Raw genomic sequence first — 22,132 nt, 5'->3', positions numbered from 1 at the left:
ATTCATTTGCAGTACTCAGCTGAGGGAAGAGGATTGAGGTTGCGGCGAAGAAAGAATGGAGAGCGAGGGGGATTTATTACTGACTACACTACACATCTCCTGCAGTAACAGGTAAGTCGTTAGAATTTAATTTTCTTACACTGAGTTGCAATGCTATGTACTAGCTCTGATGTGAGACCTGTAAAGTTTTGATGGGGCATGAAAAATTAGGTCATATTATTAGAGTCATCTTGTGTGACCATGACTGGCTATCTATGCATCTCAAACTCAGGAGAAACTGGCATAAAGAAAGTATCAGTCCTAAGACTTGTGCACATATGACTCCTTACGTACGGCTTACACAACAGGGTCTGCAGCTTTGATGCTTTTTTTTTTTTTTTGGTCAAAATAACGGCCACAGAGAAGAGGGTTTCCCATAATAGGAAATTTAAAGGAACAAAAGCATTGTGCTAAAAAGAGTTCAGGACACACTTTTACAAAATTATGACCCCTTAAGGCTGCAGTAATAAATGAAGTACACCCATTAAAAATTGCTTTGCACAATAATGAGAGGGTAAGGATGGTTTCTTAGGCAGGCACAATGCAATGCAAAAAAGTGCACTAAGGCACGAGAAAGAGGCTCTGGGGGGGGGTCTCTTCTGGGTACTGAAGGATGTAAAGCTGAGAGCACTGTTTGGGGGAATATGCCCTTAACAATGCACCAAGAGGAGACATTTTCCATTTTTGCAAAGTAAGATATTCTCCTACCAGTTCTTCCAGTTTCCTATATCTTCATAATTTTCTACACATGGCATGTCATTAAATACTATCGGTCTGAGAAACTCCAGGCAGCAAGTTTAACAGTTCTAAGGTTCAGGTGCACCAATATTCACCCAAACCTCAGCCATGCTGTGGAAAAGCAGCAGGCCCTTATTGAACAAAGTGGATCATAATGAAAAAACATGGCTAGCAGAACCAGTATAGGAGAAGCAGCAGAATCTTTTTGCGATGTGTCATTATCTTTGACAGTTCCTTTTAAGATCAGAGATAAGGGAGGGAAGAGGCACAACATGTTCCTGCTATATAGCATGCTAAAAGCTTCTGCTGTTTGGCCTTGAAAATCCAGAGTTAAAAGGTCCAAAATCCAGGCAGCAAATCTTACACCTGAGGTAAACCACTTTTGCAAGTATTCACAAGTGCAGTTTTACCAGTCATATCCTACATATGCTGCCTACTCTGAAGTCATTATTTCTTTCTGTGAAATAGGTCGTTTATCATGGCAACAACTGAATTAAGTTGTGCAATTAAAAAATAACCTTTGCAGCTGTGCAGAGACAGCAGCTCACATTTTTTTATGCTTTTATATACATTCTCACTTCTTTAGGTAGTTTACTAAAATATTTCTCCTGGTGTTAGATCCACAATGCAAGGGGCAGGTGTTGGAACAAAATGTATTAATACAGAAATATTAATCTATGTTCTCTATGATAAGTTTTGGCTATTTCATGAAATGTAATAACATATATAGCAGGACTAGACATAGGTATTTGTGTAAGAAGTCCTCTATGTCTCTCAGATTAAGCATCAGCATTTGCTAAGCAAGTAAGTGAAATGAATGGAATATACCTATTCATTGTACACAGGATTTTAAATTGATGTTAGTGGCTGAGGTGATGAATTAAAATGCGGCGTAGGCAGTTGTAGTCTCTTTAATGGCAGCAATATATTTTGCACTGTCCTATTTAGTTCTTTTATGTTTTTTTTTCTTCATTGCTCACTGTAAGAATGGCAGTAATGTGTTTTTTACAGTGCTTACAGATAAATGTTAAGACACAGTACATGAGAAAGTGTAAATAACTGTGTGACAGAATGCAGTAATGTCTGCTTCATACCATTCCTCATGCTTTTTATTTCCTAAGCAAAGATATTCATGGTTGAGAAACAATGGCTGCTTTGTAACAATGGGTTCCTGCATTTAGCTTAATTAGAATTGTCATAAGTGTCATAAAGCCTGCCTGTGCACTGACAGAGGGTCATAGGATTGGTAAGAAGTACTAGTATAGTTAGAAATATGCAAATAGTTTTAGTGATTTTTGGGTGATGTAGACAACTAGTTAAATTTTGAATTAGGATTAAATAGTGTCCCTAGAATTCAGAAAGACCCTTTTGTTGTGAGGCAACAATGCTATATGTTTTGTCACTGTGCCACCGAGCTGGCTTGTAAATGAGGGAGCACGATCTATCATGCTCCTTAACAGGCCTATGAGATGTGTGGAGTACCTGTCCGTGCAGACACCAAGGTATATGTAGCTTCTTCAATACAAGCTAGTTTAATGATGGACCTTTTGATGATCAACTTGGGGACACAGCGGGGTTATCTCAGGCATCTGCCACAAGGATACTGCACCAGTTCTTTGATGCCATGCTGCAGCATGCTGGGGGGAGGAAGGGGGGGCAACATGAGGGCTTTCTGTGAGACTGCTCATTTCCTTTTTTTTTTTTTTTTTTTTTTTTTTGCTCTTCAGTTTGCGTGACAGACCTTTTTTTTTGGTTCTCACTTGCCGTCTGTTGACTCAATGCGGCCCTTACAACTGAAAAGGTTGGACACCCCTGGTCTAAATATTAATTGTGCCCTTGAAATGTTGTTGCCATTTTGACAAAACAAAACCTGAACTGAAAAAGGAATGATTTGAAGAAGTGAAGTACTGTACATATTTCAAAGACAGCTACTGACACTACAATATAAGTAGAAATGTATACATGGAAGGAAAAATTGAAATGCTTTATACTTTTAATTAAAATAGCTTATTGTTAACTTTTTGCTTTATCAGAAAATTTAAAGAGCTAGGAAATTATTTCTAATTTGTCTTTATAATGTTTACTAAAGTGATGTTAGTCACTGACTTGTTCAATGGATTCCGAGTCATGTACAAGACGGACTACTGAATGTTATTTCTGTTTACCTATGTTTGCTGAATTTCTTTTATTAGTACTGATTTAAAATAAGGGAAAGAAAGGGAAGGGAAATCTCTGTTTTTGGTCAAGGGAGGAGAGGCTTAAGAGTATTCTAACTGCCCCGAGAACTCTCTAAGATGCTCTAAATACTATTTGATTAATACTTACCTAAGGTAAGTCTTGATTACCATATAGGTACCTTCACATTCATTTTAGACCTGATGTGATTACCCATTCTGGAAGCAGGAGGTGCCCTATGCAGGATGAGAATTGTCAAGGTAATCATAGTTCATTCTTAGACTCTGCTTTATAAATCTATAAATATGTAAAAACACTGCACACTAGAATGTACGGTGCCTCTACTCTGAGTCAGGATACCACTGATAAGCCATGTCTTTTCATAAGTGTAAGTTGAAGTTGGTGAGCTGAAGAGTGGGAAAGTAAAGGAAGACAGTACACCTACAGTAAATTCATATTTCATTGGTAATCACTCATTGTCTCCTACAGAGTCCTTTTAGTCAAATTATTTTAGTAATAATCTATTTGTTGTTGGCTTATTTACTGTATGTTCCTCTGTTGCATTTAATTAATCAGAAATGACATATCTGACATGTTTGGGATCTCTTAAGGGTAACTAAATATTGGATATTTTCTAAGTCAACATAATAATTGTTTACACTACTAATATTCCATCCTGATATATAAAATACTATAGAACAATAATAGAATAATATAGAATTTCATATCTATTTTAAGGAAATTCTCCATATAATAATTTAACATATGGAGCTCAGTTGATATTGTTGGTCAAAGGTATGAGTGATAATCCAATAGATCTATCTTTATCTATTGGATTAGGAATGACTTTTATTCCATGTTTAATAGGAAATTAATATTTACTTGTATTTGATACTTTAGAATTAATGTTTTATATAAGTACATTTTTAAAGCCTGACCAGAAGTTTACCCTACTTATATTTAAAATAGAAAGGACATTAAATTACACTCCCAAGTTTACACACATAAAAATAGCATCCACTGTTATCAGAGAATATGGTATAACTACTATAAAAAAAAAAAAAAAAAATAAAGAAGCAAAAAGTTTCTTCCAACAATAACTTGAAATGGATTTAACATTCTTATCATTAAATCCTAATGGCTTAAATAATGCAAATAAAAGATCAAACTTACTAAAATATTTAAATCTAAATAAGGCACAAGTAGTATTTCTCCAGGAAATACATTTTAAGACTAATGACAGCTTTATTTGGAACCCTAGGGAATATACAGTCTTAGCTCAATCCTCCTATAAAACAAAGACAAAAGGAGTATCAATTCTCTGAAAGAAAAACATCACTCCAAAAGTTATTTATAATTATGAAGACAAAGAAGGTCTACTAGCATTTGTTATAATTAAATTTAATAACAGAATATGGACCTTAGCTAATCTATATTGGTTCCCAGGAATTGGAGCAGGGACGGTTAAAAAAATACCTAGATTTTATTTCCAACAATTATAAAGGAAATCTTATACTGGGAGAAGACTTTAACTGTACCTTAGAAGCTTCTGAAACCACCAAGAAGTCTTTTCGCATAGCAACTATTTCAAAATCCTTAAAAAAATGGATTGATTCATTTCATTTAATAGACACTTTTAAAGTAAAAGATGATAAATCCTTATTATTTTCTCATAAAGACCATAGATTTGGAACACAAACCAGAATAGACAAATTATTCGTAGTTCAAGATTTACAAACAAAAATCCTCAACTTCTCAATAGTTCCATGCCCCTTCTCAGATCATGACTCTATGATAATGAAGCTCCAAATAGAGTTTAAACCTTTAATCCTCTCAACTAGAATTCCATCATATATCATGAAAATTAAAGAATTCAGACCCTGGATGTTGTCAGAACTACAATTATTTCTTGAAATTAATAATACAACAGAAATCAGTAGAGTCATGGTTTGGGACTCATTAAAAGTGTATTTATTTGGTAAGACCCTTAGCTGGTACAAAAACAAAGTTAGAGAGCAGGAATCTGAATCATTAGACTTGCAAACCAGACTCTTGACAGCAAAATCTAAAAAAAATCTGAATTGTTCAGAAGTCAAAAAAGAAATAGAGGAATTAAAAAAAAAATAATGAAATTCTAACACACAAAACTTGTCTAGCCTTGAAAAAATTAAAAATAAACTCATTAGCCACCTCCCACAGATATCTACATAATTTATCTCTAAGAATTAAAATACAATCTAAAGCAAATAACATTAGTAGTATATATCATGAAAAGAAAGGGAAGTAAATATAGGAGACATCCTTGAAGCATTTCGGTTCCATTATATGGAACACTTCAAAAAAGAAGATTTAGATACCAACCAAATAAACTTAGATACAAACCTTATCAATATAAAAAAATTCCCAAAAACTTAAAACTAGACCCGCAAAAACCTATATCCTACAAAGAAATTGTTGACAAGATAAAAGAAAGTAAATGTAATAAAGCTTCAGTTATAGATGGTATAATTACGGACATTTCCAAACTCTTCCCTTCAAGAGTAATCTCCCTTTTTCATAAAACTTTGCTAGAAGTCCAATCAGAAGCAAAAATACCACTCTCATGGAAATATTCTCTCATAACACCAATTCTAAAAGATAATAAACCATCAGACCTTTGCACCTCTGCAGTGGTTGTGCTGCGGTAGCGTTGTCGCCTCACAGTAAGCTGCTATCCGGTTTGATTCTCAGCTAGAGTGTCTTCTGCGTGGAGACATGCGTGAATGGGCGTACCTTCGTTGAAGGTTGTGCGTCAGGCCTGACAAGCCAGTACGTAAAAATCAACTGCCAATCATTAGCGGACTGGAGTTCCGCTGTGGCAACCCCTAACCAGGAAAAGCCGAAAGACACAAACAAGACCTTTGCACCTCATACAGACCTATATCATTACTGAATAATGATTACAAAATATTCATGCCAATACTAGCTAACAGAATGAAAATCCCACTTTCAAAGACAATTAATAATGATCAAACTGGATTTTTATATAACAGGCACACACATGATGATATTAAAAGAATAATTACTCTTATAGATTATGTGAATAAAGAAGATAGAGAAACATTTGTAATCAGATTAGACATAGAAAAAGCCTTTGATTCCCTCAACTGGGAATATCTATTTAAAACTTTAGCATTATTTGAATTTCCTCCTCCCTTCATCTTATTACTAAAAACATATATATTTATAACGTAGCCTACATTAAATTAGGTCCTTTCACCTCAGAATGTATCCATATAACAAAAGGTACTAAATAAGGATGCCCTCTTTCTCCTGTTTTATTTGCTTTGGCTATAAAAATACTTGCAGAAATAATATGCAATAATCCAAGAATAAAAGGAATAGACGTCTATGACCTGTACATATCTAAAATAATGCTTTTTGCTGATGATATTTTATTAACCCTATCAAACTCCAGAGAGTCATTAGGAGAGCTAGAAGGAGTAATGGAGAAATTTTATAAGATTTCAGGTCTACACTTTAATAGATCAAAATCAAAATTTCTATTTTTCAGTAAGAAAAAAGAACTACAAGTTACAGTTAAATCCATCACAGGAAAACAAGAACTTACGCTAAATAATTTAGGAATAGTGTTATGCAAAAATATAAACAAAACAATATTAATAAATTATAAAAATATTATTGAAACAATTAAAATATATATAGAAAAGTGGAACAAAATTATATTAACTTTTGAAGACAGATTGCAATTAATTAAAATGGTCTTATTGCCAAAAATACTATATGTAGCATTAGCAATACAGTTAATTCCTGAAAGATGCATTCTTAAAGAAATAAACTCATGTTTAATAAAATTTTTATGGTATCCCAAAAAGAATAGAGTAGCTCTAACACATCACATTAGACCCTAGAAACAAGGAGGACTGAACTTCCCAGAAATAGAAACATATATAAAAGCATTTGTGCTTAAAACTACAATAGACTGGATAAACCCAAATTATTTTGCCAACTGGAAAGAATTAACAATGGCTATATTAACAAATTAATTTAATCTATTAAAAAATGTTTAATAGTAGACAAAGCAAACAAACCCTGGTACATACTATGCATAAGTATGCAATATAGTAACATTACATCAATTCATGGCTTCAATGTGTAAAGAAATTAAATGTTTTAGATAGACATATGATAAAAACTACTTACAATATTCCAACACAGGACTGGTTAACCTTACAAAGCATTCTAATGTACACTCAAGATTATGCAGATTAATTAATAATTCCTCATTTAAAGATATTCCAAATCTAATAAATTTTCTGTATGAATTTATATATAATTGTTGTGAAAATAAAAATTCCATTTCAAATCTATATAAAGAGTTAATAACATATAAAACAATTCCCAAACCATCACACTGGCAGTTCTTAACAAAAGGTCAGTCATTGCAGTTAATAGAAGAAATTAAAACTAACATCTTACTATCAGTTAATTACACCTCTAACATACAATACTGGAAAATATTTAACTGGAAATACTGACATAGAGCATTTTTAACACCAGATAGAATTAAAAAGATCAGGACTACTACAAATGATTTTTGCTGGAGGTGTGCAAAGTCAAATAAAGCAGACTGGGTTCATATTTTTTATGAATGTAATAAAATTAAATCATATTGGAATGGAATCAATCATTTTTTACAAGCTTTATTTAATGAATCCTTTACCTTAACTAAACTATTGATAATACTAAATGTAAATGAAGGTCCATACCTGAATAAGACAAATATGTATTTGTTATGGACAATGCTTGCTATATCTAGGAAATGCGTAACCAGAAGGTGGAATTCAAATACACCTCCGACCCTGGAAGAATTCTACACTTTACTGAAGACAACTGCATTGATGGAAATAAATCAAAAAACTACGAATCTATCCCAGGCCATTGTTAAATAATCCTTGGAAGAAAGTTATATCTTTGTTGGACACTCTCCAATAATCAATATTGTATCTCTGATAACTGATCTGTTAATTCTATGTTTAATAACATACAGTGTATATAACTGAAAGTCAGGCTATTGTAAATATTGTATATAGTTTAAAATGATATTTAAAAATATTATGTGAATGTTATTTTAATTGAAAGTAAAAAAATATTTGAGAAAAAAAAAAAAAAGCAATGGAACATTAAGTGAACAAGTTAAGAAATTTGAAGATTTCACCCTGGAATATCGTAAACTCCAACTAGAAAATAACTACCTGAGGGAATGTGTATGGACTGAAAGGGTAGCAGAAGGACTAAGGTTGTGGAAATTTCCCTCAGGTCTGATAAGAGACTCTTTGTTACATTTAGAACTATTGGAGCTTTTTAATAAGCATGGGTGCGAACTTTTGGAATGTCTAATAAGAGACAATGATAGGAAAAGGACAGAATTGCTTTGTAAAATAAAAACTATTGATTATAGTATATACACTGATTTGTTGTTTGAGGCTAAACAACAAGGCTATTTTAAAGTGTTTGAAAGGGTAGATGGGACTATAACCGAACTAAAACAAAGGAAAACTAATAAACTAATAAGAGATGAACGAGACTATGAACAGCATAAAGCTTATCCTTTACCCCCTTTGGGGCAGCAAAGAGTTTCAAGAGAGGACAATAATGCTATACAGAATGATAACAGTGATGTAAATGCTGACAATGTGGAATATACCCCCGACTCTTTAGAATACCCCCTCGAAGGAGGTCTGAGAGGCTGAGGAATCAGAGAGGGGGAGGTGTACTGCAATTACAGATACCCCACGTATATGAGAGGGAAAGGGAGGGGAGGGGGAACAAATATTAAATGATGAATTGAATGTTGGTGTCGCTACATACAAAATTATAAATAACAAAAGTGATTTCAAGGTCTATAACTATAGTGATGTGGAATTGAATGGTTTGGTAGCTGATTTATTTGAAAAAAGGGCTGTCTTTTGTTCCTGCTAAGAAATCATCACTAGATGAAGTATTAATAAATTTAAAACTGTACACAAGGAAACTTAACTTTGAATTTTATTTTAAAGGGATGAATAACATATCTGGTGAAAGTAAATCATGTAAGAAGTTAAGTGTATTCAACCCTACCTTACATCCTTCTGTCCAGATTTTTGAAAAAATGTGTGAGAATGACATTATGAATATGTTTAGGACAAAAAGGGCTGAAAAGGATTGTGGCAGTAATATTAACAAAGATGAAATGATGTTATTGAAAGAAATATGTAACAATGCTGAACTTAGGGTTTTGATACCTGACAAAGGCGGTGGCCTTGTCATTATGAACCACAATATGTATACTAAAAAAATGTTCACATTGTTATATGCTGACACTTATTGTGAAATCAGTTTGAATGAAAAAGATATCTCCTATAGGAAAGTAGATGTTATATTGGAAGAATTAGTATTGAACCATCAAATTAGTATAGATGAATATCAATTTATGGTAGTGAAACATCCAAGAATACCAATGATTTTTGGGGTCCCGAAGATACATAAAGATCTCCTGGACCCCCCACTGAGACCAGTAGTTAATGCCAGGGCATCTAAAACTGATCCCATACCTAAACTCATAGATGCTCAACATACAAATGTATTAAAGAACTGCCTGTGGGTTTTGAAAGATTCCTGGGATTTTATAAGTAAAATCACTAATGATATGTATAGTGACCAGCTGATATTCGTTACTATTGATATCAGACATTTATTTTCAGTAATACCTCATGACACTGGGATTGATTGGGTTTTACCAATATCTTTGTCAATATACCTCTGTAAGCCATGACTGTATTCTAACAGTTAGAACCTTGATGAAATTAGTATTGGACACCAACATTATTACATTTGAACAACAGGTATTTAAGCAGTGTAAAGGAGTAGCAATGGGGGAGTGTGTGCCCCCATATTTGCCAATATTGTGTTAGCATTTTGGGAAAGGGAATTTATTTTTAACAGTGTCTTTCCAGAATGTTGGACATTCTATGGGCGTTACTTGGATGTCATCACTATTTTATGAAAGAGGGATGTAGACAAATTTAATACATTTTTGGTTTTCATTGAAAATAGTACAGAATTTTTAGAATTTACACATGCAATTGGTATGCAGAAAGTTAATTACTTAGATATAACTATTAGAAAAGATGTGGAAACTAGCCAGTTTATATCTACAATATTCAGAAAACCTACATATTCTAACACCCTCTTACATTATAACAGCTCTCACCCCCTTCATCAAAAGAAGTCCTTAGTGAAGGGACAAGGGGTGTGGCTAGCTAGAATGGTGTCTGACTTCAATGAATTCCTACAACAAATTGAGGTGCTGAAGGATATGTTAGTAAGGAGAGGGTACTCCCTTCCCCATGTAAACACAATATTAAAAGAAGTGATCTAAAAAAGGAATAGTGGGCATTTTGCTCCCTTATTGGGGACAAGATGTGGTTTACAAGGTAGAAAAGACTGGGAAGAGGGGATTAGTTACAACAAATCTGCCATTTTTAGTTATACTAATGAATTCCAAGATATTAGAGACATTATTAGACATAACTGGAATGTTTTTAGCATAGACCAAGACCACCTTCAGTTGGTGGGCACATCCCCCAAGATTGTCTACAAGAAGGATGCGGGTTTAAAAAACATGGTAGAGTAACAGAAACAGGATATTAAAGAGGTGAATGGCATGGTAAAATGTGTCTTTTGTTTACAATGTCAATACATGATTGAAGCCAAAGAGGTACATATACTTAATTATGGCAGACATACAATACAAAACAAGTTTTCGTGTAGCAGTAAGGCAGTGGTATATTTAGCCCTATGTTCTATGTGTCCAAGTTTTTACCTAGGAAAGACTATTAATGCCTTCAGGAGTAGAGTTTACCAACATTATTATGACATTGGCAAAAAAGACACAAAAAATGCCTTAGCTATACATATACTATGCCATGAAGGACACCGTTTTAAGTTTATTATTATTGACCAGGTAAAGCTAGGGGAGAGAGGAGGTCCACTTAATGATTATTTGGAACTAAAAGAGCTTAGGTGGCAAATAAGGGCTAATGCCTCTGAATACCCAGGGTTAAATAGCGCAATTTCTATAAGTTCAATTTTAAGGTTAAAAGTGGAATTCTTTATGTAAAACATGACATACGTTTTTAGTCTTCGATCGAGGCATTTTAATGTGAATAAGCTAGGTGGCATGTATTATTTTTATGATCCTACAGAGGTAGTGACGTGTAGCTATGTTTTTTCATATTTAAAATTTTCTAGACCATGTTTTTTATACCTAGGATGGGTTACACATGTATTTCTCTTTAAGAGGTTTATGGTGTTGTTAATTAGATAATTAATGTATGTATATTAGGATCTGTTGGGTGATAGTAACTTTATTCTGATGAAGTTTCTACTTGGAGATGAAAGCATTTAATAAAACATTTGGAGTGGATTACTGACTTGGCTTCTTCATTCTGTGTTACCTAGTTTGTGTGGTGGTTGTGTTCATCCCTTTTATAATATAAACCAGAAAGGTAAATCAATGGTTAAAGCCTTACAGCTTTAAGATCTGAAGTTCAGTCCTAGTCTCTGTTTATTTTATGTACAGAGTAGGCACATTTTCTTAAAGTCTGCATGGGCTTATAGAAAGTAGTCTATTTTCCTACTCACAAAATGATAGTCTATTGGCTACTGCAAACTGTCAATATATATTGTATTTTGGCCAGTGATATGGCCGAAATGTGTCTGCAAAGGAAAAGTTGAGTTAACAAAGAAACTAAATTAAGAAACACATCCTCTGTTGCCACCAAGTCTTTTTCTTCAGCTGTCTGGTAAACCCATATACCATGCTTAGCAATGCTATCTTTGAACACTATTTTATGGACACATGCTATGGCTTCTTATAAATCATTTACCATCTACCACCTTATATATAAAGCTTCCATGTTTCGTCCAGTCTAAAAGTCTCCTTTTCTCCAGCTCTATTCCATTAAGTATTAAGCAATGACCAGGTGCAGTGAAGTAAAGTGAAGGTTTCACTCATGGCTACATGTGGTTTGGATATATTAATGAAGGCAGAGTGATAAATTGGTCCTCACTTTGAGTTAAAAGACAATAAAACACACATGGTTAGAGTTGGAAAACTAGCCTTATTGCTCAGTGCTCTCTCATTTTCCAAGCTGCAAGAATAACATGCTTTGCAAACTGAAAATGGTGCCCTCATGAATAATTTATTATTTAGTTCATATTGATGCTGCACTGATATTAAATGGGAGTGGGGTGTATATACTTAAAACTTTTTAGGTTAAATTTCCCCTAGTAAGTGTGAATACCACCTTGGGTCTCCCCTGAAAAGAGCCCATTGTCCTAATGGGACCAATCTGGTCAACAAAGTATAAATAAAAAAAAGAGAGATGTGCACAACATAGCTTGATCAGCACCACAATATCAGCTATTGTATAAACACAAAAATCATGCGTTAAACAGGTACCATAGCTCTTATCCTTTTAGTGCAAGAAATCTGGACAAAGTCTAAAATAATGGGTGGACAAAGGCCCAAAAATAGAAACAGATTTTAAATATTTCTCTTATGTACATAGAAAGCTGCTAGAATAATAGAATTTGTGTTAGCATACATTGTCTGAAGGATATGAAGTCTAAAACTCAAATGTTTATCTTTTCGGCTTTTCCCAGTTAGGTCTTCACCACAGCAGAACTCCGGTCCGCTAATGATTGGCAGTAGATTTTTATGGTGCCGAGTTGCCAGCCTGATGCCCAACCTTCAGCGAAGGCACGCCCATTCACGCATGTCTTTCGAAGGCCACTCAACTGCGGGGAGGATATGCAGACTCCACACAGAAGGCACTCAAGCCGAGAATCGAACAGGAGAACCTATTGCTGTGAGGCAACAATGCTACCGCTACACCTGTTATTAGTCTAAACCTCAAATATATGTCATTATTTAATGACTTCAAACCTCACTGGTTTGTCAGAAAAATCACAAATTTTATGAGGGAAAGACCAAAAACATGAGGAAAAATCTGGACATTCTGCTAAAATCTGGATGGTTGAGAGGTTTGGCAGACACGTCCAATGTCAGTGTGCAGTGCAGAAAAGCACAACATGACAACTTGAAACATGTTCCACCCATCAGTCCTGATGGAGAAATGAAAAGTCAGCAAGCAAAGGACAGTAGTAGTGCTGAAATTGAATTCATCCTCAAGTCTTGGTGAGTACCTTCATGAGGTGGACCCTGTTTTTCACAAAATCTCACCAAGGAGACACTGATATATAGACTGCATCTATATAGCATATATCATGGACAGAAGTAAATAAAAAAATATATATATAGCTGGGTGCACAAAACCCAGGATAAAAAAGTGACCAATCCTGGTAGGTGCACTGGTGCCAGGACTGGAAAAAATGACAATGTAGAATCCTCAAAATATGGAAACATTCCTACAATGGGCCCAGGCCAGGCTCAGGGGGAGGATGGCCCCTCTGTTGTAGAAGGAAGTAGCAGTCCACAAAAACAACAAAAATTGATATGTATTATTACTATCATGTAAAAAGCCCAGAATTTCTAGACACAAGATATACAAAATGATTAATAGAGAAATTAGAGGAAAGAAAAATACTTCTGCAGGAAAAACTGTCAGAAGCTTCAAATAAAAATTTGCATTCATTAATGCAACAGATTTTTGAAAAACAGTATATAGCTCAATTAATTTTTATCTGTTTTGAAAAAGAAGCATCTGAGGGAGTGAGAAAATATAAACAAAACCTAGAGATATTTGAAAAATATAAAAACGAAATATGGACATGGGAAAGAAAGAGAGATTTGATATGGTGCAATATTTATGCAAAGGAGAAAGCCAGGTTAACTAATATAGAGAAGGTAGTCTCAAAGATACTCAAAGAAAAATACATGCAAAGGCATTCAGATATGAACATTTCACAATAAAAAGATTAATAGCACAAAGATACAATGTAGAAAAGATGATTTAGTAAAGCAGAAAATAAAGAAATAGAAGTTGAAGTTATGGAGTGCCTGCAAACTGAAGGATTTAATGTAGAAGGTCTAAAACAGACTACATCACAGCATGATGGAGTGAGTCCCCAAAATAAGGAAAAGCAAGAAGATCAGGAGACATGTGAAGCAGAAATATGGACAGGGAACAGGAAAAGAGATTTTATATGGTGTAATATTTATGCAAAGGAGAAAGCAAAACTAATACAAAAAGAGCAGCATCAAAGATATTTGTAGAAAAATATAGGGAAAGGAATCCGGATATGGAAAACTTTACAATGCAAAAAATAAGAAGACTAAGAGGAAAAGTAGAAAAAGAGATTAGTAATGGAGAAGTCAAAGCACTAGAAACTGATGTAATGGAACAGCAGCAAAGAGAAGGATTCAGTGTAGTAAATCAAATACACAAAGCACCACAACAGGTTAAAGCAATGGATATCCAAATTAAGGGGAAACCAGTGGAACAGAAAGCAATTGTTCAAGTGCCATATGAAGATATTTTGCAGCATTCCACAGGAAACCAGTATAAATGTTCATTTGAAGCTAGACAGCAAAGGAAGGAACAGCAAACTGTGGAAACTCTGATGCAGTCAGTGTTGAAGAGTGATAGGCCAGTGAGTCCCCATATGGCAGAGCAGCAGATGACACAGGATGAAACTGAAGAGAATGTGCCACAGGAAGACGCTATAGAACTTTCTATAGAATGCCTGCAGAAAATGGAAAACAAGGGATGTGCCCTCAGTATGGAAGAAAATGAGTTAAGAGAAGAGTTGCTTGATTTAATAGACAAAGACCGATACATCAAGATCAATGAGAGAAACAGACTGCAGAAGGTTAATAAAACCCCAAAGGTCAGAAGCTTGATAAAACAAATGAACACAGTAATTAGGACTGTCCATAGAGATCCATGTGATATAACAGAAGTAAATATAATATATTACTGTGCTGCTAAATTAATAACTGATAAAATTCTACCACAGGAACACAGGGTAGCAAGGGAAAAGAGGTTGAGAAAGCGAATACCATCATGGAAATATCGAATAGAGAAAACTGTAAAGCAGCTAAGACATGAAGTGTCATTGTTAGAAGATTATAGAAGAGGGAATACATCAACAAAAATACTAAGAAAGATAGATGTGATAAAAGTAATGTGCAGTATTAGAGGAGACCAGGATCCATTATGCACTATTGAAGATAACAAACTAAACATTTCAAAACCGGTGGAAAGACTTATAAGATACGAAGATAAATATAAGGGAAAAGCACAAAATAAGCAATTTATTGATGACCCAAAAATGTTTTATAGAAAACTATGAAATAAGGTAAAAGGAATTGAAAGACCACCATAAAAAGAGGAAGTATATACATTTTGGAGAAGTATCTATGAAGATCCTGTGGAACATAACAAAGATGCTAAATGGATAGAAGCAGTAAAAGAAAGAATAAGTAGTTTAAAGGTACAGGATATGAAATGGGATGAAATAACAGCCAGAGAAATTGAAACAAAGTTGAGAAAAGCCTCTAACTGTAAAACCCCAGCCCCAGATGCAGTACCTAACTTTTGGCTTGAAGTATTAACTTCTTTGCATGAGGATTTAGCCATGAGTAAGAACTATTTATATGTGCACCCCGAACACACACTGCACTGGTTAACAACAGGAAAAACAATGCTCTTACTTAAGAGTGAACCTGCAAGCTACCAAAAAATTAGACTATTAACTTGTCTTCCAACGACGTATAAACTATACACGGGAATTGACGCCAACAGAGTTTATAGTCATTTAGTATAAAACCCAATTATGGCAGTAGAACAAAAGGGCAATAAAAGAAAGTCATATGGAATAAAGGATCATTTGTTGTTAAACAAAGTTATAGTGGAGAACGGTAAGAAGGGGAAGAATCTAAGTATGGCATGGATTGACTACAAAAAAGCATTTGATAGTACCCCACATTAATGGATAAAAGAGTGCTTAAAAATATATAAGATATACCCTACACTGACTGACTGCATTACAGTAACCATGAAACAGTGGCAGACCATTTTGCAATTAAGCCATGATAAAGGACAGATTATTATCCCGGGGATAAAAATTCAAAGGGGGATATTCCAGGGTGAATCTTTGTCACCGTTGCTATTCTGCCTTGCCATTAATTCACTAAGCTGTTTACTTAACAGCTTAGGCCATGGCTACAATTTGGCTCCTAGAAAACAACAAAGTCTAATGACTTCTCATCTTTTCTTTGTTGATGATTTAAAACTGTATAGCTCATCAGATGAGGAACTGAAAGCACAACTGCAGGTTATCAAAACTTTTTCAGATGATATTGGAATGTCATTTGGTCTTGATAAATCTGCAAAAGCAACCTTTAAAAAAGGAAAACTGCAGCACCAGGAAAACATCAGTCTGGGACAATAATGTGATATAAAAGAACTTGAGCAAGAGGAAGTGTATAAATATTTGGGAATTGATGAAGGATCAATAATAAAACATGAACAAATGTGAATAAAACTCAGTAAGGAGTACTTTAGAAGACTTAAATTTATCTTGAAAACAGCACTGACATCTAGGAACAAGATCCAAGCAATAAATCAATTTGCTCTTCCTGTCCTAACTTATAGTTTTGGAGTGAGTGACTTGCTCCAGAAAGTGTTGGATAGGTGGGATATTAAAACAAGAAGGATGCTTCATGCTCACTAAATGACTTATAAAAATCAGTGTATACCAGGATTATATATTCCCCATTCCGAAGGAGGGATGAGCCTCTTTGAAATTGATTACATGTATAGATCTGTAATAGTGGGACTCCACACATATCTAATGACCTCGCAAGATCCAAATGTAGTGAAAGTTTTGAAACATGAGGAGAATAAATTTAAGATGACATCTCTGCTTAATTTAGTAGAAGCATATCGACATCAAGCAGGAATGGAAATCAAACCAGAAGTAGATAAAAAACAGGCAGCAACTGAATCTGCCAAAAAACAAAAGAAAGAATATAAGGTGAAGGACCAGATGAGAAGGCAAGAAATTTGGAAAAACATAAATATAGTGGCAAGTATAGAAAAATTCTGAAAGAGCCTCATGTTGATCAAGAATGAATGCAGGAATGCTTAAGGAGAGGCAAATTCACATCAAGAAATGAAAGGTTAATATTGGCAGCCCAAGATAGTGGGCTACGTACATGCTGGTTTACAAAGTCCATTGAACATGTGGGAGAATCAGACATATGTAGGTTTTGTAAAACAGAATTGGAAACTGTCACATAACTTGTTGCTGGTTGTGACGTACTAATGGCAGAGGGACTGTATACTGAAATGCATAATGATGTGACGAGACTATTACACTGGAGATTGTGCAAACATTATGGTATCGAAGTGGCTGAAAAACACTGGAAACATGAGCCACAAAGAATCATAGAAAATGATGGTTTATATCACATGAGATCACTCAATACCAACAGTTCAAAAGATAGATGCTAGAAAACTGGATATAGTGGTCCAAGAAAAGAAGACAAAAGGAGAGCCAAAGTCATAAAATACCTGGATCTTCTGGCAGAAATGAGAGCCATGTGGAAGAAAGATACCCAGACAGTTCCAATAGCAGTAGGAGCAATGGGTCTTATAAAAAAGACTTTACAATCATATTAGGATATGTTACCAATTCATGTAACACCATACAAATTGCAGAAGGAGTCATTACTGGGCACATTGCGAGTTTTGCGAAGAGCACTTTTGGCTGACATCAAAGAGTGAAACAATACTAATTTCATGAACTTTAATCTTACTTTGACTTAGGAATGGGGGTCCATTCCCATCATGGTATTAGAAACCCAAAAGCCTTGGAGAAATTAAAAAAGTACAGCTGGCGGCAGCATCTGTCACCCCACTAGTGGCTGCAGCAGCAGAACAGACAACTTCATTAACATGATATAAAAATCAACATTGCTTTGTATGCATGATAAATGAAATGAAAATGCTTATAAATTGTCCCTGGTCATACCTGTGAAACAGCTGACAATATATATGTGTTTCTTCTCCATCACCATTTAAGTCAGCCATTGTGACCCTTGTAACTCACTAAGGCCTGGTCTTGGAGGGGAAAGACCTGTTCTGATGAGCAGGAGATTGACAAAGCTACTGCTAAATACTCCACATTGTTGCTTTCAGGCAGTGAATTTAAGCCTCCACCTATTTTTAAGTATGAATTTCACCAGTGCAGTGCTGGTGTAGCTAAATGAATATGTGATGAAGTAGCACAACATAAACCTCTCAGAAATGTTATGGAAATAAGAGTCTCCAAGGCCTGTAGTAAGGAATCTTTCCAAAAATAACTCCGTACATGTGCAGTGGTTTCTGCCAGTGAGAACAACATGAGCTCTATTATACAATACTGTATACAAGTACATTGTCGCACCCATCACCCCAGTAGTAGATGCAGCAGAAAAACAGACCACTTTATTAACATGATATGCAAATGAACACTGATCTGTATGCATGAGCAATGAAATGAAAATACTTATAAACTGAACACAGTCGTACCTGTTGAGCAGCTGGCAATGTATACATATTTCTCCTCCATCACCATTAAGTCACTTATTGTCATTTACTGAAATACATGTTTTGCTGGCAGATAAAGAACAATTAGGCTTACTCTTTGACTACTGATTGGATAAGGTGTAGGGACGTACAGATACTATTCATAACAGTAAAATTATTTAGTGGGATTGTGAATACTTAAGGTTCACAGAGTACCTTGCAGGATTGGCATTGTCCTGATGATCACTGATTATATAAATGCAGAACAGATACTCAACTCACCAAGATTTGTAAAGAGAAAGTAAATGTGACAAGATCTGAAATACAGGGACAGAGAGTTACACTGAAAAGGCTGCAGGATCACAGTGCTTTTTATTATTCTCACAGAGGTCAACCATCTTGGGCTTTCCATCTTACATGAGTGTCTGACCATGATGACATTTTCAAGTGTACTGGCCATTAAAAGTACCGATTCTATGCCTCTGTCATTCCACATGGTTCTGTGGCATCACAACAGAATCCTAGCAATTAATGACTGGTTTTAAATCCAGTATCATTGACAGGAGATTCAGTGTCTGGTGACCAGGGAACATTTTTGAATCTCTGGTCTACTTTCTGGAAGCTAGGTTACCTCTATTCTCCTGGACAGTTCATGTACTCATTGAGATATTTGCTGCCCCTAGTTAGCCTTTTTTAGCCAAAACACAAGTTCCTGCACAACTGAAACAACTGGAAAACAAATCAAAATGAGTTGAAGGTGGCATTCATGAATGCTGGCTATCTATGTCACAAAGTGTGGAGGCATTCATGTTCTTGGACTAACTAGAAATCTGCGCTCCTTCAGAAAACTGGTTGCAAGATATATTGTCTACATTACAAGTATCATTGAAGTATCATGCTTGCCTTTTTCCACACCAACAGGGAGAGGAGGTAGAGTTTTTATCCTCATGAAGGACTTCATGAAAGAAAATCTAAGATCCAGGTTAGAACCTACACAGTTGAAGGCAGAAATTACAAATGCTAAAGCTGGTATCAACACTGAATATATAAAAATAATGGGCTAATTCCTTATTCCTTCCATGACATCCATTGAGGATAAGATAATCCTAAATTTGGTGGTTGCCATAGAGGGTTACAGCTGTGAGCTGTAGTTCCTGTGGTACAAGGTTTGGTCCCCCTCATCCCTTATTAGCAAGTCACTTAATCAGACATTGCTCGCAGATCACCCCTAAAAAAGGATTATGTATACAGTGGGCCTACCTAATTAAAAAATGAGTATTATTATTATTATTATTAGAAGTAAAATCCAGGGCCTAACATTAGTAATAAAACAATATTTCTAGGAGATTTCAGCATCCAAATACTGACTTGTTAATTTTTTATTCTTACAATATGTAAGCACAAATGCTAATAGTTTTAATTAATTAATCTTACATGTAACATAAATAAAAGAACATGGCAAACATGACAAGAGCAGTAGTACTTTAGATAGTTTCTTTAAATATCAATTAAATATAATTATTCTGGTTATAGCTTGTTGATGTTACAGCTTCCTGAGTGTTTCCCAGTGTTTCAAAGAGAAACAAGAGTATATTGTACTTGATAAGTGTTGTTGCCGAATTTTAGTGTTTCTCTTTTCCCATGGCCATGTTCTTAGAGTAGCTGTGGGGTGCAATCTGATTCTTCCATTGCAGAATTAGTCAATGACAACTCTATATTTAATCCTATACCAAAAAAGTTCCGTCCACTAACAAACCTAAATTTGGGTATTTTTCTTATGGGAATTAACTTGAAATTAGTAACAAACTAAATGTCTGAGATCTATTATTTAGCACAGACAGAAAAATAACAGCTGAGGTAGTATTGGATCAATTCAGTCACAGGATGAATGCATAGAAACATTAATTCAGTAAGGCACAAATGTACCAGTAAATTTAGAGACAAATCTACTTGGTGGAGCTTGAAAATCAATAAAAGTTGCCAGAAAAAAAGAAAGACATTACAGAACCTACAAGAAAATTCACTAAAGAAATGTACTAAAACTAAATCAAACAGAACACAAATAAAGTTATCAAACTGTCATAAATAAACTACAAAGGAAGCTAATATGGTGTAGAGGGATGGAACTCTGACAACAACCTGTCTAGTATACTAGTTGAAATAGTTATTAGTGATTTAAATATAGTTAAAGATGGGAATGAACGAGAATATACCACTTATCACAGAAGACCTTGCAGAAACAGCCAAATAATTTTTCAAATTCTTCAGGTGCCAATTTTCTATTCATGCATGTCTCTTTAATACCTGAACAGTGCTGCCCTCCTGGGCATTGCTGATGCTTTAAACATTCTGTCTTCTCCCCTCATCCTGCATACTCTTTCTTCCATCACACATACACACTGACTTTTGTCATTCTTCTCTCATCTAACACCTGCACCAGGTGATACATGTTTAGCTGCCCAATATGGTAAGTCCATCTTATCTATATGTTTCCAGAAACTGGTCTTGAAAACAGGGAATTTTATCATAGTTCATTGTTTTTAGTAGCACTGATTTTGCAAGTCTCATATTACACTCTTTATGTGTCTCCAAAATGGGATAATGCTTTTGGAAATGTTTTAAATGTTATTGAAAAACACTTGATCATATTAGATATATCTTCTTTAAGTACACAATAATAAAATATATTTATAGCAATCCAACTATTTCATATGCTGTGGGTAGTGCTAAAATGTACTAGTTTGAGAAAATTAACCATTTAAAGGATGCTGTACTTTGTAAACAAATGCTATATGTGGAAAGCCCGGCCAATTGCCATTTGCTATGCACTAGTTACTGTAAAACTCAAATTCAACTGACAGGCCCTAAGTAGAAATTTTATGTGTAATATATATCATTTTCATAGAGATTAAAAAAAGTGGGAGAACAAAATACCTGATGTTTGCCTTATGTCCTTGTTTACTAGGTAATATTTAAGGATACAGTGATTTATAGTAATTGAGCTATACTCACCTGGTAATTGTTTTCCAGGTTTTCCTGCGGCACCAACACCTGGTTGTGCACCTGTTTGTGGAATAACAGCACCTGTAATAAAAAAAATGTATACAGTCAGGTGCAGGACTTGACAGTATCATTCATGTAAATGTAAACTACTTTTTGGGAAAATGCATTCCTTTCAAACTATTCTATTCTAGGGACATGTCCCAGTCACTATATTTAAGGTAAGTCTTTGTAACAACAGTATTGCTCATACATTTTTTTTTGGCTTGCACTAAATGGAACCATTTATCAGGTTTTCTGCTAACTCAGGTGATGAAGTGTCTTACTGTGACCGATCACCAGCTGTTGTCTGCTGTCTGTGCTACTGGTATAGTTCCATAATGGGATAGTGAATCAAATACAAACTGTGTCTTATTTCAGATTTACTTATTAGGATCTCCACTCTATATTATTTGCTTCCTGTTAATAACTCATTAGTGAGTCTACAGCAGTTCTTCAGGTAACTACCATCTGGTTCTCCCGATTGACACATGCACGATTCCAAAGCTATCTTGAAGGTAGATATTTTTTTCTTCCTAATAAACCTTGAATAATTCAGA

General features: G+C 34.8%; 1 protein-coding gene across 17 annotated transcripts in view; it reads right to left on the bottom strand.

Moving 5' to 3' along the window:
* ELN (elastin) overlaps window positions 1–22,132 on the bottom strand; it is a 490,412-nt gene that overhangs the window by 241,540 nt on the left and 226,740 nt on the right. For all 17 annotated transcript variants that reach the window (XM_044054168.1, XM_044054169.1, XM_044054171.1 and 14 more), the window contains one exon: window positions 21,546–21,617. In XM_044054168.1, the coding sequence (XP_043910103.1) occupies window positions 21,546–21,617 (72 nt within the window). The remainder of the gene's footprint in view (window positions 1–21,545; window positions 21,618–22,132) is intronic.

Source organism: Protopterus annectens, chromosome 13.part0, assembly GCF_019279795.1.
Source record: "Protopterus annectens isolate FY-2018-M chromosome 13.part0, PAN1.0, whole genome shotgun sequence".
In the NCBI taxonomy this organism is placed as follows: Eukaryota; Metazoa; Chordata; order Ceratodontiformes; family Protopteridae; genus Protopterus; species Protopterus annectens.
Note: the sequence above shows the minus strand (reverse complement) of the source record. Positions and strands in the feature narration are given on the sequence as shown.